Source organism: Acanthopagrus latus, chromosome 19 (genome assembly GCF_904848185.1).
Source record: "Acanthopagrus latus isolate v.2019 chromosome 19, fAcaLat1.1, whole genome shotgun sequence".
Lineage (NCBI taxonomy): Eukaryota > Metazoa > Chordata > Actinopteri > Spariformes > Sparidae > Acanthopagrus > Acanthopagrus latus.
This window is the reverse complement of record NC_051057.1, coordinates 7636623-7652614: the sequence shown is the minus strand read 5'-3', so window position 1 is coordinate 7652614 and position 15992 is coordinate 7636623. Positions and strand designations below refer to the sequence as shown.

At 44.2% G+C, this 15992-nt stretch overlaps 1 protein-coding gene across 3 annotated transcripts in view; it reads right to left on the bottom strand.

Annotated features, from left to right (window-relative positions):
* The window catches only part of adarb2 (adenosine deaminase RNA specific B2 (inactive)), a 173266-nt gene that overhangs the window by 56916 nt on the left and 100358 nt on the right, over positions 1–15992 (bottom strand). For 2 of the 3 annotated variants that reach the window (XM_037079924.1, XM_037079926.1), the window contains exons 2-3: positions 8516–8602; positions 6638–7590 (exon numbers count right to left, since the gene is read on the bottom strand). In XM_037079924.1, coding sequence (XP_036935819.1) covers positions 6638–7590; positions 8516–8602 — 1040 coding nt within the window. Of the gene's footprint in view, positions 1–6637; positions 7591–8515; positions 8603–9842; positions 9975–15992 lie in introns of those variants that run through there. The other variant, XM_037079925.1, reaches the window with a different exon arrangement.

The window sequence follows — 15992 nt, the reverse complement described above, 5'->3', positions numbered from 1 at the left end:
TTGCTGTTGCTGTAATGACATTATCAATAATACAAATGACAAAAACCACAGAGAATACAATATGAAAAACAAAGTGAGTCATTTCTGCTGCAGCTAAGCATGACTCATATTTGTGTTAACTGTTAGACAGCGGCCTCCAGTGGTGGTAGTAATTATGACAGGAGCTAAGGAGGAAGTCGGCCGAGTTCTTCTAATTAAACTACATCATAGACGTAACATATCTTTAAGTTAGTGATGTAGCCTACTCGATCTTACTGGCTTGGACGCAAACTGTGATCTTTTTCTCCACCAAGTAGTTTTGTTGAATGAAGCCTGAAAATACTGAAACCGTTTCTCGATGCCAAGTTTTCAGCTCTTACCTTAAAGACTACAGTGTCATCATCAATCATATGAATAACAGAAAATACAACAGGAATCATCCTTACATCTGAAATGCTAATCTACACACATTTAATCATTTAAAAGTAATCATGATCAACTAAGTCTGGGTGCTGTGATCATGTTAGTGATAGAACAAGCTTGTGACACTTGAATCTTTCCATGTTTTCTTCCGCCTCCCTAGAGAAACTCCCAGCCCGCGCGAGGCGTTTTGTTGGACTGACTCCACGGACAGTGATGGATGCAGATGTTTTATCACTCTATTTGCACCGCACCACTTACAGTGATTATCACAGTTGATCCCACGAGTACAGTCTGCTGCCGTAGCTGTCACTGTGCGTGTATCTGTCGCTGTCACTGTCCACATGCTGAGGCTGTAACACTATCTGCAAGGTCTCCAAAGCTGTTAATCAACTCCTCTCTAATGTGTTGTTCACACCTCTCCCTCTCTCTCCCTCTCTCTCCCTCTCTCTCTCTGACTTGGTGGATTTCTGTCTTAGACAGGGTGCCTTGGCTGGGCGATCGCTGTCGCTAATTTGTTGTGGCAATATTAATTAATGATCAGCCTGTCACAGCTGTTTATATTGAGACAGATTAGAAGTGGGAGAGATTAGACAAAGAAAACAATCTGCGAGAGGCTCAGCGGCTGACAGGGGTCACCTTTGCGTGTCTGAAATCATATTCAATTTGCTGCGGCGGAGGCAGGGAAATTACTCCACTTGACCAGTCTGTATCCTTCTCTATCTGCGATGGCTCGCATTTGGATACAACTAAATCAAATCATTTGGAGCCACAATAAACTGAAGGACAATATACAGTCGGGTTTCATCTCAGCTGATATGATAAAAAAAATTAAAATATTCGGTTTGTAATAACCAAACGACAAATACGCTAAAGCTTTTTTTTTTTCCATTCCGTCTCCCTTCAACTGCTCTGCTATTAACGCTGATTTTCATTCTGCTCTGCCACTAAGCACATTTCCCTATTCAAATGGACTTTAATCCAAGGTGGCAGAGCGTGGCGTCCTGACCACTGACCTCTGCACTGTCCTTCCACGCGGACCTGCTGACGCTGTGCCTTCCCGCGGCTGCACACAAGTCTCGGAGCTTAGTTGACTTGGCAACACCGCAGTGCATTGTGACGGCGAGGGGAGATTAAGTGGCCAATCAAGGCCTGAACAGTGGGGTAATCATTCCACTTGGTGAAATGGGTGTCAGGATTACTCCGGCACTTTCTCACTTCACTGTGCAGGCTTTAGCAGGGCAAAGACATTTTCCGGTAACTAGAGTGCTGCGTGTTGGATTAAACGACAGCCTCTTACTGACTGATTAATAATGAGGACTAAAAGTTGTCATTAGAGGTAAATCTAACCTTGAGGTTAGAGACTATACAGAGAGTATCAAAAGTATTTTATTGTTGCTCCGGCATATTGCATATTTTATTTGATGCAGCACACGCTAACAAGTAAAACAGCAGTGTGAGTACTATTTGCTGCAGCTCAGTATTTGTGTTAATTGTTATTCAGCGACCTCTAGTTGTGGTAGTAATTATGACAGGAGCTAGGGAGGAAGTTGGCTGAGTTCTTGTTACTGAACTACATCATATACATATGTATGTTTAAGTTAGCAATGTACCTTACGCAGTCTTACTAAATTAGACACAAACCATGATCTTTTTCGACACTAAGTCCTTTTAGTAACCAAACTAAAACTGTTTCATGATGCTAACGACATGGACGGAGGTCATTTACATCATTTTGGGGCGGACGGATGGCTGAAGCAACTCCAAGACTCTCATTCAGGAGACCGCTTGTGCAACATGCTCAGCTTACATCATGCACATAACATAACTTTTACATAACTAACGTACTTATCATTAACCTGAACCATGATCTCTAACGATGAATCTCACAGCAACAACCATCAGCATTGACTGTCAACGTGATGACAAAGTTCTACTGTACTTGTGCGCCTGTATGCTCGTGGCTGTCATTGGGGAGTCATCAACCTGTTCAGTCTTTGAGGTGTGTGGGTGTGCTGATTTGATGTATTATAAATAAGATTAATTATATTAAAAAAAAGATATGAGAAAATAAAGATTATTTTTCATGTGTGCCATAGAGGTTTGTTTTGCCATACAAAGGGGATACAGGGGAGCTCCTTGAAATTACTTTATACTACATTTCACTATTTTGCAACAGCAAATACACTTTACAAGAAACATAATGGTTCCTGATTTCATTTTAAATCAGCATAATGAGGATACTGCGACTGAATTTCATTTGTTGTTTCCTGCAAAAATATCCTACCTTGCAATGCTTTATCCACTCAAAGCAGCTACAGCATTGTGAATGTTTTTTTAATAGTTAGGTTGAAGCACTAGCCTTAAAGGAGCTCTGTGGAACTTGTGTTGTGCTGGAAGCCTGTCATCAGTTCATATTAATGGACTCCATTTCTAAACTGATGTAACCTATGGTTGCTCTCTGTTAACTGAGACATTATTCACATAGGGTTACTACAAAATTGCATGTAAATAGATACAAATTGTTACATAGAGTTTAAGTGCTTTTGACGCACAAACCTAACCACAGACCAGACAGCTTTGTACGCCCACCATCCACTGCTGAGCGAGCCAGTTTACTCCCAGTAGCTTTAAGCCATGGGTACTTGTTGATGAGCATAGTGTCGGGCATCTCTCAGCTAAGAATAAACAGAGAGAAGTCAATATAAGGCAAAATATCTATGCAGAATGCATTCTCGTTTGACTCCCTTGATAAATAAAGGTTAAATGGAGGGATGAGAAATTAAAGTCCATGCTGGAAGACAAATATATCCTTAATGTCAGGCGGACTGCAGCCCAGCGCCTCATTTCTGGTTTGATTGTTCAAGTCAATTCCCACAGACGTGAGCGTAGGTGGGGGAGAGGAACGTATAGGCTATATTGATGCAGGAAAGAGTCTATTGCATGCGTGGATGTGCAGCAGTATGCTTGTCTTGTCACCTTCGCGTTATTATTCCTCAGAAAATATGTGAAGAAGGATACAGCACCATGCAGTTCTGGTGCGTTTAAATATTTCATCTGGTAGAAGGATTCCGCAGCTCCCATCCTTCCAGTTTGAGAGACTAATGCAACTCCTCATGATTGTGTTCCGCCCTGCTGAGTTAATGCAATACCTCAATTTCATTGTCCACCATCAATGTATTCAAGCGTTGAATCCTTTTCTTCTACTCTGCATCCTCGCTTCTTTCGACAAGGAGGGAGCAGCAGTGTTGTCATAACCCAGGCTAATATCTGACCCCGTCAGATATTAGCCAGCTGTGTACCCCGTAGGCCTTTATAAACGTGAAACAATTGATAGAGAGGTTGTTAATGGAAGCTCTCCGATGCCGAATGGTTAAGATGACCCATTGCCTACTCTGCCAGGAGGAATGTAAATACAGAGTATTCTCCTGGTACCACAGGCTGTTACAGCAGCTAAGGCTGGTCAGGACTATTTCCCAGTGGGCTGTATATTTGATACTAGTTTTAACTTTATCTACAAAAACAGTGGTGGCATTAGAATCAGTGCTCGGTTCACTGCTGGGATGTCTTTTTTTTAGTGAAAAACTGAATATTTGTAGTTTTTAAGGCCTATTAAATGATTATTTTAATGAAACCATTTGAGATGTTTTGTGGGAGAAATGACTCGTGGAACTTCTAACACCTAATATTCATCCAGTCATCAGGGGGAGCATATAGATGTTGTTAAGTTTTGAATCTAAATATTGGTTAAAACAACATGCTGTAAGATTTCACTCACCAATAATAACAATAACTAAGTTAAATGTTGATATATAGGAAATAAGTAACATTGAAGACACATTAGCAGAGAGTTAGCATCAGATGATCTGCGACTGGCTGGCCAGGAACCAAAATGTTTCTCATGTATCACTCGGCTACATCTGGTTGGTCTTATTTGCTGTCACCTTTGATATAGTCGCAGTGAATCACAATTACATTTTCTTTTATGAACAAATGAACAACAAATAACAAATACCACATGGGGCTGCGTAAATAAAACTTAGCTGAACAAAAATCACAGAAGCTGTCCGAGATCTTAAACGGCACCATGCTGAAACACGGTGGCTAATCTACCCAGTCTCAGCTTACAGGTGTTGCGACCTGTTCTGACCCCAACTTTACAATTTAAAGATTCCTAGTAAAGTCTGCATGGTATACTGTAATAACTTAGTTGTGGTGACGCTGAAGCTATGCGAACACAGCGTGGTTTGGGTATAGCCACAACAATAGCTTTTCACTTGTGGCAGTTTCATTCTCTCTCCAAAAAAAATCCCATAGGCTTTTAGTGGAGGGCTAGCCTACAAAAACCCTGCAGCACTTGTTGACACTGGAGATATAATGCGTTCATCCACATCATAGGAAGCATCATCCCACATGCATGAAACTTGAGGGAAACCAATTAAAGTTAACTTCTAAAAGAATGGTCTAATAAATAGTGCGCCACTATGTCTTTAGGCTCTCCAAAGCGTTATATGCTACGCGACCGTTACAATCCTCTCAACAACGCTCTACCCTGCAACAGGTACGGCCGCAGGGAATTCTGGGATGAGAGAACAGACTGAGGTGGCGCGCACAACTTGGCGTGCAACCACAACGTTTGCGTTACCCCGAGGCTACAGCTGGCAACCACCCCCCGCATTACCCGTCACATCTGCAGTGTAGTCAACCACTGCCCAAGCAATCAGCGCCTGGCAAGAAGATCAACTCACATGTGCACATCGGAGAGAGAGGGAAGAATCTGAGCTGGAGGGTTTTGTGTTAACATTACGCAATGACTCAGACTTGAAACCACACCGTCGCATGTTTATTCCCACATGCATACATAAGCGTATGTGCGCCTTTGTGCCTCACCGACGAAAATAAAAAATGCCTCTCGAGCCTGGCAGACAGCACGGCTGACTTTCAAGAAATTCCACAAGCGAGTGCTTTCTGGAACTAAACGGGTGCGGCAAATCCTCTTAAAATCCTTTTAGACACCGTGGCAGCAGGGAGAAAAGAAAAAGTTTCTCCCAGGCAAACATGTGCAGGTTTGTTGGGTTGATGTCGTGCTCCGGGGAAGGACACTCTCGCCAGTTTATTTCTTCGAGGCTCGAAAAGAATGTTAATACGACACACAGCCTGCAGGACGCACGCGGGGCACAATGTGGTGGCACGCCCGTCGACAGAAGGCTTCAAGGAAAGACTTTGGGAAGAGGACGCTTTGGATGCATACGGCTTATTTCCCCCCCCCCCCCCGATTCGAGACTTGAAGCGTGTGCTGCTTTGCACATTCTTCTTTGGATTATTAGGACAGTAGGGGGAGAATCTGAAGTTTCACATTCAGCCGTCGACATGTTTGACCTGGACAGCTCATTTATGAGTATTTTTTTTTTCTCTGCACAAAAGATAATAAACAGCTAAAAACAGTGTGACTATCTACTCAGGGCAGTTTTACTTTTCGACATTCTTCGGCGGAAATGAAGTTTTTAAAAGCTGTCAACAAGTGCCAGCCGATACAGCCACTATGTCTTTAGGCTCTCCAATTTCCTCAAGTTTCTAAAAAACTAGTTTCCTCGCTCTGATTGCCATTTACATATTTGGGTAAATGAGCATGGGATTGGGCTTGGTGGTTTGTTTGTCGATTTGCTCTTTGCTTTTCTATCTCCTTTGGGCAGCAGATTGAATTAATGTTTGTAGACACAGTGATGCCACACATGAGGAAACAGGAGATCTCGCAAAATTGCAAAACTCTCCCAATTACAGCTCCACAAACACATAATACTCGGAAAAAACCTAATTTGGGTTATGATGCAGATTTCTCTTGTGTCAGATGCACAAGGACAATAATTAGCTTCATTTACATGCTTTTCAATTTAAATAGACCAACAAACAGATATTGTTTACTGAAGGCACCGGCTTTGCAGAACACACAGATGCACCCGCAAACACACAAATTCATGATTTGCATTTTCTCTATTTTTTGACGCAAGGTAAATTCCGCCTTGCCTACACATTTCTTTATCGGCGCTGCCGCCATTCCTCCTTTCATCCCTGCTCTTTTTTAGCTTATATCTCCTTTCCTCCTTAATTACTTTGTGGAAGGTGTTTGGCTTTTCGCTGCACGCCTGCTGTTTTGGTCATTACAGGCCCCTGTAGGAAGTGGAGTGGCTGCCAAAGAAGCTTAGCGGAAGACAGGCATTGGGGATGTGTCTGTACTCACCTGGGGTAAATGAGGACAGCTCTTCCTGCTGGCTTTGAGGCCTGTCCTCCCCTCTGGGCCTGTCCTGATGTTGAAGAGGGCCTGAAGGGCACACTGGGCTGCCTGGTTCTTGGCCAGCTTCTTGCTGCGACCGCAGCCCTCGAATATCCGCCCGTCCACGCGCACCGCCATCACAAAGCTACGCAGCCGTCGGCCTTCAGCTCGCTCAGAAAGGCAGGCGTACCGCAGGCCCGGCCGGAGCTCATTGAGCAACGCTACGGGGCTCTTGGGGGCATCTGGCTCTGGAACAATCCCACCCAGCCTCTGCTGAGCCTGCACCATCAGGTCCAAGGTATGGCGAAGCAACCGCCCGTGTCTCAGTAGCTCACTCGATAATAACTCACTCTCTGCTGCTGAGGTACAGAGCGAGAGGCCATCGGAGCACGACGAAGTCTCGAATTCCTTGAAGAGTGTGTCAGGGAAGTCTGCCTGATCTGAGGTGAAGTCAGCCGAAGGGTTGGAGATGTTCCCCATGGCCAGGTGGGCCTGGGGAGCATTAGGGAACTGGACGAAGGACTTGAGGGCGAGCTCTGCAGCCCTCATCTTAGCCTTCTTCTTTGTGGGGCCCGTGCCCTCGAAGGTCAGCCCGTTCACCTCCACGGCGATGGAGAAGACGGGAGCATGGACCGGGCCTGTCTGCGACACCATGCGGTACTGCAAGCCCGGCCGGAGCTCATTGAGCTGCACCAAGGCATTCTTTGGCGCCTCAGACCAGGACAGTTTCTTATAGATGAGGCGGAGCTGACACAAGTGCCCGTTGTTGTCTTCCTCCAGCGGCCGTTTCCTCTTCAGGCCGGAGCTCCCACTCCTTGCAGAATCGGAGCAGAACAGCGACTGACACTCTGCAGATCCGATGGAGCGATCCTCTAAGTTACCAATATTACGGTTTTCCTTTACCTCTGCACTGCTGGTACCTGCGGTTAAAACAGCAAAAAGAGGAACAATTTGACAAAAAAAAAACGCTTCGAACACAGGAGCAAAAAAGCAGTCATTACTGTGCTACGCTCACATTTATCCTGGCTGAGCAAAATGGAAAATCTCCCAAGGCGGATTGAGCCACTTGATACACAATGAAATGGTAATGAACAAATCCACAATCATCTCCCTGAGCCGAGCCCACTTCATACCACAGGGCTCTATCATATTTAAGTGTTTTAAAATCCAAACACAAATCCCCTAAAAATGGCGATGTTATCTGCCAAATCATCCTGTAATCTGCCTCCAAATTGGTTCTGAATCTGTGTCGTAAGTGGGAAACATCGGTCCCTGTGGCCAATGCAAAGCATCAATCCTATTTGTAATGGGGGTGGGGATCACATCGAGTGGCAGACATTCCAAGAAAGGATGAAATGTCTGTAGCCCGCTTTATTTCACACTTCTATCCTCTGTGAGAGCAAAGTCTGAACAGCTGTGATACGCTCTTCAAACCTAGTTACGGGGAAGTGGTGGCGTATTGCATTTCTGATGGGAAATGAACAAAAATAGGGTGCTCACATCTCGCCACAAGAATGTTAATGGCGGAATGGGAGTCTGGGATCGAGTGCTGACATTCACTGGTGGGCTGAGGCAGATTGTAGCTGGAGATGATAGGTACATGCACGCTTGCAGACACCACCTAATGACTTATTTATCACCAAGCGCTCAGATTTAATATTCAATAGCTCACTTTTATAAGATAATACAGATTTGAACACGCAGGCTGACACCCGTGCGTAATCAAATAGCCCATTTCTCAAATAATTAATTATGTGGGTGACGGAGAGATCATTTCCATATTAGGTCTGCCACTGAGGGAGTAGTGCTGACAGATAGACAGACAGAAAAGATGCAGCGGCTTACTTAAACTGTCCTCGTCCTCTGTGCTGCTGGTCCCAGGGCTTATGTACTTGAAAGGAGCGATCAATGCTGACAGCATACTGACTTTCTCTGGAGGAGAGACAAGAGACACGCAGAGTCAACAAGAGGGCAGGGGCGGAGACGGTTTGATAGTTTTATCGATTCGAGCCGCAGATCAGAGTCGGCCCAACACGGGGACAGAGACGGAGCATAAGTGAGCGGGGGTATGCACACAAGGCCATGTCTCTGTCGCCCCTGCATGGGCTCAGCAGGGAGCAAACACAAACTTACACACACAGACACACACGCACGCACACACACACACCCTGAGTCAGCTGGGCGCATTGACAATGTTAGTAGTAGCAATAGTTTTTCAGTAGCAACTACTGTAATTAGCTGCATAAGTAATTGGGAGGGAGTTCTTCACTTTATATTGAATCTCCAAATTCAGTCAGATGAAAACATTGTGAGCTCAAAGTACTGTCTGAACATGACAACGACAACCAATGGGAACCAATCGGTCATACTTCACAGATAAACGCTGACAAAACTGGCAAAAGCCACAAATTCTCTTAAGTCATTCTTACATGCTATATAACAATGAACATTGAATGAGAGGATCATGTATGGGGCCCATTGTTATATATGTTTTAATATATTTAAAAAAATTATAAAATGAAAAAAAGGACATCTGTTTGTTGCTGTGTTGGAAACACTAGGCTCCGCCCATGTTCCCGCTCCTGAACTGTGATTGGAGATTGATTCTGTTTTCAAAATTCACAATGTCACAATGAAAAACAATTAATAAAGTCACTAAATAAATGTATAAATGAATAAAATATGTCATTTAAGCGCACAGCATGCTCTTGCGCCACTGGGAGTATCTTATTCTAAACAAAACAGAAACCGTTGTGTTGCGTGGCATCATGGGAAGCTGCTGTCTTCAGTGTTAAACGACCACCTTTGCTTCTACATGACTCAAGCGGAAACGTTCACAAACGAGGTCGCGCTGTGAAGGTTCACTGACGTTGAGTCACGTTTGCCGTTCCTTCCTTCCTCACTCTCTGACTCCCTCCCCAGAAGTTACCGCGACAGGCGACCAAATGAAACGCACAGGGCAAGTACACAACTCAATAAGACATACAACAAAGAGACAGTTGTTTTTTTTTATAATACAGAAATGTTACATATCATAGCTTTAAACATCAATTAGTTATGACGTAGTAAATGCATACATGAAAAGGAAAACACATAACAATGAACTGCACTTTGATAGTATCTGATTTTGACATTTTACATCTTCCATAGACACACACACACACACACACACCTTGTAGTGATAAACTTCCTTTTCTTTATCAGCACTAACTTGTCGACACTTTGTCTCCTCCGGGGCCTGCTGCTGTCCAGGTGTGCGTGTTGTTTACAGTATGAAGCCCTATTAGGACCATCTCTTGGTCTGGTGCACTCCATGAAACGCTGAGCAGAACTGACAGACCGGTCTGGCTCCTTAATTACACCCCCAGTCTCACTCCCAACGTCAGCTAATGATCAATAAAAGAGGAAGGTGAGGGAGAGGCAACAGGAGGGAGGATTCGGGGGTGGACAGGCGCAGGGAGGAGGTGATGAAGCTGGGGGAAAAGTAAAAGGAAGGAAATGGAGGCGGAGTGAGTTCATGTAGGAGCGCCAAAGGTTAGAGGGTGAGCCCGAGGTCAGCCCCCCCGGCCCCTCCACCAGCCACAGTCGCTGGAGCAGTGTTCGAGCCCCGCAGTGGCAACAATCTCAGCGAGCTAAATGCTGCATAAACGTTACGGCGCAATAAACATGTTTTGATAAGAGCGCAAGGTTGTGAATGAGCTCGGCCCCCGGTGCCTTTTCCTCGCTCCTCGCGGTTCGACAGCACAAGAGGGGCTCAATGAGTCACTCTGACACACATGGATACACTCTAAACACTGAGACTGGAGCCGTGCCGGTCCTCGTGGGCCAACATCACAATACGAGCATTTGCATTCTGACCTAATTACGGACTAAAGCCCAATACAAGCGGCAATTTGGCCCTAAATGACTCCCTTGGCCAACGCGGTCATTATCGAGACCATTTTCAAATCAGTCTATATTGTTTTTTAAGCCCCTAAAGCCCCACTTACAGTACAAACCATGGCTGTCTGGTGTGTTTACAAAAGTGGTAAAATTAGAGGTGTTTAAGGGGGGGTTTGGCCTGCACAGAGCATCTCACTCATTCTCACATTTGTACACAAAATCTGTCCAGTTCCACTGTGAAGCTAAACACAAAATGTTCACATCAGGCACGAAATTACAGGCGATTAACACGCGGCAGGCCGAGCTATCACACTGCGGACTCAAATGCCTGTAATGTACATTTTGATAATCTTGTTTTTTCGCCAAAAGGATCCAAACCACCCACTCCGCAGCTTCTGCCAAGTCAAAGGGCCCCACTGGGCGATGAGACGCAAGAGTTTGGTATAAACAGATGAACGCAGAGTGTACAATGGGCCGTGAGCTCTTAAAAAAATCAAAAGGCTGCTCCAGCATGAGCACGTTTCCTCTCCTTGGAGAATCATCTGACACTCAGATCTTCATGTTTACAGATATTCTATTGATCTCCTTCACTGCCGTCTTCTGTGAATAAGGATCTGAGAAACGATGTACAGAAGAAAAGAGGAACCCAGATCACCCATGTAAGAGCTACCAGAGCCATCTGACTTGCCCTCCCCAACATAAAAGGTAGCAGGTTTTGACATTGGGTTACCAAATATGCCCAGGGATGGTTTATCATCTCGGCTGTGATGATGAAGACTGTTTTGTTAAGGCACTGGTAAGCATGTGTTCTGGGTCTAAATGTTACCGACTGTCTTCCCATCCCGCATGTGGAATTAGCAACTGTATGTAACTCTCCTTTTATGCACAAAGCTAATGTTAAGAGTTCCAGGAGTTAGAAAGGACAAAGGCCCCATTTACACCTGGCTTTAACAAGTGGTCTGTATCTGGATAAGTAATATAACACTAGTTAATGCAGTAGAGGTGTAAATTAGGAATCGGGTGGGGCCGGCATTCAAATGATCTGAGTCGGGTGTGAACACAGACTGAAATGTTCACCCGATGATGGTGCTGGATGAAAATTAAAAAGGGATCAGAGATTTTAAAATTAATTTAGCCCCCAAGTGATAAAGGTACCGCGTTTGGGAAACAGGGATGTCCGTGGAAATGTCTGTAGTGAATTAACGGCAATCACGGCCATTTGCATTCTGCGTCTGGCAAAAGGCGCTCGCGGTGGATCCTCTGGCGGTGACTTCCACATCTGACGAAGAACTCCCGCCTCCTGTGAGGTGCGAGGCCCTTTGTGTTGTTTGTTCTTCTTTGACGGCTGAAATCATTGTCACAGTTACGATCGCGTCGCGTTTGGCGCAAACCTTTGAGCAGCGCAGTGGGGCAGAGAGGCCGAGCGCACCGACTCACGCTGCGAGAATTAACGAGCATTGGGGGGTGGGTGGGGGGGTTGGACCTGAAGTGGATTGTTGAGGACTTTGCAGCAAACAGGACTCGCTGAATGTCTGTTACGCAGACAGGTGAGAACAGGGAACAAACCACTATAGCTATAGCACCACATCTTCAGATCCATCATATCATCAATTCCCATTTGAGCAATGCAGCACAGCGAAAGTAACATTACTCTCCGCTACATTTTTTTGCAGGTTATAGTTATTTAACTTAAAAACACAAAACAAAAAAAACAAATTCTATTCTTACTCTATTAATCCCTGCAAAGAGGAAACTAATTCCTCGCTCTATCCTCAGCGCTTGCTGCTGCATCGGGCTTGCACAAAAGCCTGAATAGACCCTTTTATTCTGCATTCAGAGGATTTATATTTTGATGACAAAGTTCACAGTCAGAATAGGGCTTTTTTTTTGTACAGCGCTCTTCAGGTCTTTATAATTTCAAAGTAACCCTCAGAAACAATTCTTCTCTCTTTCAATGGGCCGCGTTTCATTTCAAATGTCTCAGGAAGTGGCCATTGAGTGGAAAATATCATCATGTTTTCGGCGACTCTGACGCTGAATCAACTGCGCTGTGGTAAGCGGTTGCAGTTTAGAGGTCATCCTCCAAATGTCACCTCTTATCGGTTTGTGATAGGTTTATGAAGTGCCGGCAGAGGGGGAAAAAAAAAAGAAAAAAAAACACTCTTCAGCCTGATTTATGAAGGATCGGTGTGTGTAACGTCAGGGCCAGTTTTTGTTTGCGTTTTGCAGAATGTCGTGTGATTGATTTGCCCGCAGAGACGCAGCGCATTTTTCAGCCGTGTAAATTAAAAATATGGCAGAGGGTTCATGCAGTCCAAAAAAAAAAAAAAAAAAAGATTGCTCTGGTAATAAATTCTAAAGGTTAGTCCAGGTAGTTGAGCGTATAAACAGTCCTAACCGATGTCCGTGACATTTTGGTAATGAGTACTTGATTCAATAAGGATGTTTCCGGGGAAATAATTGTTTAATTTGGTAGTAATTACAGGTAAAACAGACATTTCCTAGAAAGAGCTGGTCCCTCTAAACTTAGCATTATCCTGACCAGCTGAAGTAGATGGGGGGGTGAAAATAAAAAATAAAACAGGAAAAAGTTTATAAAATGACTTCATACAATTTGTCTGGTGTAATCCAAGTCTCCAGAAGTCCTAAGGTCCAAAATTGACTTAACAAGATGTTATATAGATCCTCGTACACCCACTTATAAACGAAGTGTGCGCTAATGCTTTTAGCTTAGCAGCTACAGTGAAGATTTAAGGTGTCAATAACATCTTTTCAAATCAACTCCAAAGCAGTCCCCATCTGCTCAAGTGTCCTGGAGAACGCAGCAGCACAGGTTTTGCAGCGGAGCTCCAGAAACTACCTGACATTCTGTCAGCATCCAGTGGATAATGACAGATATTTCATTTTTGGATGAAATTGTTCTTTAAATCTAATACCTCAATTCCTCATGTAAATTATTGTAAACGGGAATAAGTAATAATAAAAATAAAAATAAACGTGCAACAAGAAGCTGTGATAACCTCCATTATTCAAAACACGTGGTTACTAAGTGCTTATGTTTAACGTGCTTGAACAACTGGAACACCTGGCATATTAATAAAGACATTGATTAATATGATGAATATAAAAGTTCAAAGTAAGTGTTGGTGAATCTATCCGCTACAGAGCTGACTCTTAAATATGGAGGTTTGGCAGATAATTCATTTAATAATGTTTGAGCGTACTGTAGGCTTCCCCCCAGAGAGGCATGGAAGTGTTTTGGCATCTAAAGCTGACCTACTGTGCACCGACGAGGACTCTCTGTAGGTTACACTCGCAGTTAATCAGAATTAATTACACGGTAATGTACCAGTTGAGAACCCCTATCAGTTTTTACTATAATAAGTACCAAATTACACAGTTAATTTCAGGAAACTTAAAGTACATTTATTAGGAAATGTAAGGACCTGTGAAATCAAGTGTTATTGGAAAAAAATAAGAAACTGACCTAACTTTACAACCTGTGTGTACATTAAATCCAACACTTTAAACTGGCCACCTACGGATCGTCACAATAAATTATCATATATATACCCATTTTATTCCTTGTCTTTCATTTTTCATTCTTCTGACTTTGTTGTCGTGTTCCACCTGAGAGAGACAGAGTTATTTAAATATGTTTGCAGGAATCGGGGTAATCTGTAACATTTGTCAAATTGCATAACACAGGTAGTCTTTTTTGTCTTTCCTAAACACAGTCAGCTGCTCACAGAGCCACTGTAATGCTGCTTGAGGAAGTCCATATGGCAGCCCGGCTGTCAGACCACCTGAAAGCTACTTCACACAGGAGTCATGTAAATACTCATCCCCGCATTTCTTCTTCTTTGCACGTGTGTTATTAAGTTAAACTGTCTGTGGGGAGGCCAGCTTTGTGTTTTAACACATTTCCTCACCTGAACTGTGTACAGCCAGTGACCTCGCGTGGAGTCAGAACTCCATCTGGGCTGTTACGGTGGACCTACAGTCTTCTCCGTTAAAGCCACGCTTGTCCGGCCAGGTGCAAAGTTCATCAAACGCACCACCAATCACCGGCCCGCCGATGTGGATGTTGTTACCTTATATGCCCTTCACGCTATCTGTCATCCATGCCTTCTTATTCACCGGCCGGCCGAGTGGGTGGATGAGACAATGCATGTCAATAGTCTAGGCCGGCTACGTCCACCCCTCACCCCCACTACTACTGCACCAGGACACGGCGAGGGGAGACGGCGCTCATTTGTTTCCACTGCACAAAGGCTGGGGGGGAAGAAGGGAGCCAGGTTAGATAGGGAGAGCCTTGGCAGATGGCCATACACTCCTGATAGTGACAACCCTGGTGTTGGTGTCCATTCACAATGAGCTGGAGGAAGAGGCTCTCACTCTCTCTCTCTTTCTCTCTCTCCTCCTTGCACTTCCTGTATCAGTCCTGAGGAGAGGGTAATGAGCCCAATCAGATTTCCCCATGGCTCAGCATAACGAATGGGTCAGATGAGCGACAGGAGACACTATTGAAACAGGCGCTGGGGGAAATCATTGACTCTCTCTCTCTGTCTCTCTCTCTCTGTCTCTCTCTCGCCCCTGTCTCTATCTTTTTTCTCAATGTCTTCCTGTGAGCGCCTGATTGAAAGCCACTGAGCCACTAAATGAGAGGCTGCATTGTCTCTCCACAGCACTTAAAAACCAGATTCCCGTCACTTCTCGTGTCTGATCTCCGAGCAAAGAGCGACACAAAAATAGACGCCGAGTTAAAGTGTCATCTCCTTTTTATCTGCAAACATCACAGATAACTCCGACGCTTACATAAAAAAAAAAAAAAAAAAAGTCTAACATAATTATATGTCGGCGGGTAACGCTGCAGCGCGATGTCACAAACATGCCGACGTGTGTCTCGGCGATGAGAGCTGAAGTTGTCCAGGTACAGATACGCTTGTGTGTAAGTGTTCGACTTGACAGAAAACGGCCATGTATTAGGAATCAGATACGGACTGCATGCAGAGAGTGATCGCCACGTCACGGTTATATACAGAAACAAATGTTAGACACAGTTTTAATTAGATTTATGTTCGATGCACCAGTTTGTTCAAGATCATAGCTCTGTGTTGACTGTAGGCCTGATCATCAAAGGAAACAACTTCCTTGATTCATCTGTTAGAGTTTTCCTTTTTAATCATGAGCTTTTTTCCCTTTTTGACCTCTGTGACGGACAATACGGAGAAAAACTTCAGGCAGGAGAAGGACTGTTTTGAACTTCCTTTCAGTCCCATGATGCTGACAATCCATGTGTAAGGTAGAAACCATCATATGATCACCGTGTTATCTAAAAGAATTGCACAATTTTCAGCAAAATGTGCAAGTTTCTCATTAAACCCTGACTGATTCATCCATATCACAGATATCAGTATCAGCGTACATGTGACCGGAT